Source organism: Olea europaea, unplaced genomic scaffold, assembly GCF_002742605.1.
Source record: "Olea europaea var. sylvestris unplaced genomic scaffold, O_europaea_v1 scaffold29308, whole genome shotgun sequence".
Classification (NCBI taxonomy): domain Eukaryota; kingdom Viridiplantae; phylum Streptophyta; class Magnoliopsida; order Lamiales; family Oleaceae; genus Olea; species Olea europaea.
Window position 1 is genome coordinate 1 of NW_019247900.1, and position 1,398 is coordinate 1,398.

General features: G+C 42.1%; 1 protein-coding gene across 1 annotated transcript; it reads left to right on the forward strand.

The window, feature by feature from the left end:
* Positions 1–74: 74 nt before the first annotated feature.
* LOC111384524 lies at positions 75–1,379 on the forward strand (the record flags this gene model as incomplete). The annotated part of the gene is made up of 2 exons (XM_023008813.1): positions 75–1,203; positions 1,285–1,379. Coding segments are annotated over exons 1-2 (1,224 nt in total), but the record flags the coding sequence as incomplete, so codon positions are not given.
* Positions 1,380–1,398: the final 19 nt, after the last annotated feature.

Consider the following 1,398-nt stretch of genomic DNA (forward strand, 5'->3'; position numbering starts at 1 on the left):
GCCCCAACATCGACATTCCCAAGCAGGCTCAGCAATATCTTTTCTACTACGGTCTAAAACAAGAATTCAGAAATATGATAGATACTTTAGCAGGAGGATCAGTGATGAAACTTGATGTGGATGAGGCATATGACCTGTATGAAAAAATAGCTGAAAACCAATCAATGTGGCCAACTGATAGGGAAGCTCCAAGGAAAACATCAGGGTTACACAACGTAGATGCGGTGATAGCTTTGGCCGCACAAATGGAAGTTCTTACCATGAAAATGGACAATCTATCTAAGTCAGTCAACATGGTACACCAATCGCCACCTGTTTGCGAAGGCTGTGGAGCGGATCATGCTAGTACACGCTGCCCTTTGGCGTCTACACATGTTAATCAATCCGAAGAAGTAAGTTACGCACAGAACTTTCAGAGACAGCAAAATAATCCTTTCTCCAACACATTTAATCCGGGTTGGAAGAACCATCCAAATTTTTCATGGTCCAATAATCAAGGACAAGAACAGGGAGGAGGCAATCAGAATAAACCACCCGGGTTCCAACAGCAGCAACAGCAAGGGAGAAGGCCATCGTTGGAAGATTTGCTGGCTCAATACATTACTAAAACTGAGACCAACTTTCAAACCCAACAAGCCTCGATCAAGAATTTGGAACAACAGGTTGGACAAATTGCAGCTCAAGGGACATTGCCTAGTAATACTGAAACAAACCCTAAGGAACAGGTCAAAGCAATCACTACACGTAGTGGCGTCCAGTTACCAGAAATACATGTAAAGCGACCAGCAACTGTCATAGAAAAGGCACCTACCATGGACGAGGAGCAAGTGGATGAATTAGACAAGGCCGCTGAGGAAAATCAAGTTGAGTCATCAAATAGTCCACAGGTGAAAGCAACTGCTCCTGTCAAAGCATATGTTCCTCCAATCCCATTTCCACAGAGATTGCAAAAACATAAGCTCGACAAGCAATTCCAGAAATTTTTGGATGTGTTCAAGAAGCTGCATATTAACATACCATTTGCTGAAGCTTTAGACCAAATGCCCAGCTATGCTAAGTTCATGAAGGATATTCTATCAAATAAGAGGAAGCTGGAAGACAATGAAACAGTCATGCTTACTGAGGAGTGTAGCGCAATTCTCCAACACAAATTACCACCGAAACTAAAAGACCCAGGGAGTTTTACTATTCCTTGTCACATTGGTAATTTATATATAGATAAGGCGTTATGTGATCTAGGAGCTAGCATTAATTTAATGCCTTTATCTCTTTTCTGGAAACTAGGTTTGGGGGAAGCAAAACCGACAACAGTTTTACTACAGTTGGCTGACAGGTCGATCAAACACCCTCGTGGTATTTGTGAGGATATTTTGGTGAAGGTTGACAAGTTTATCTTCC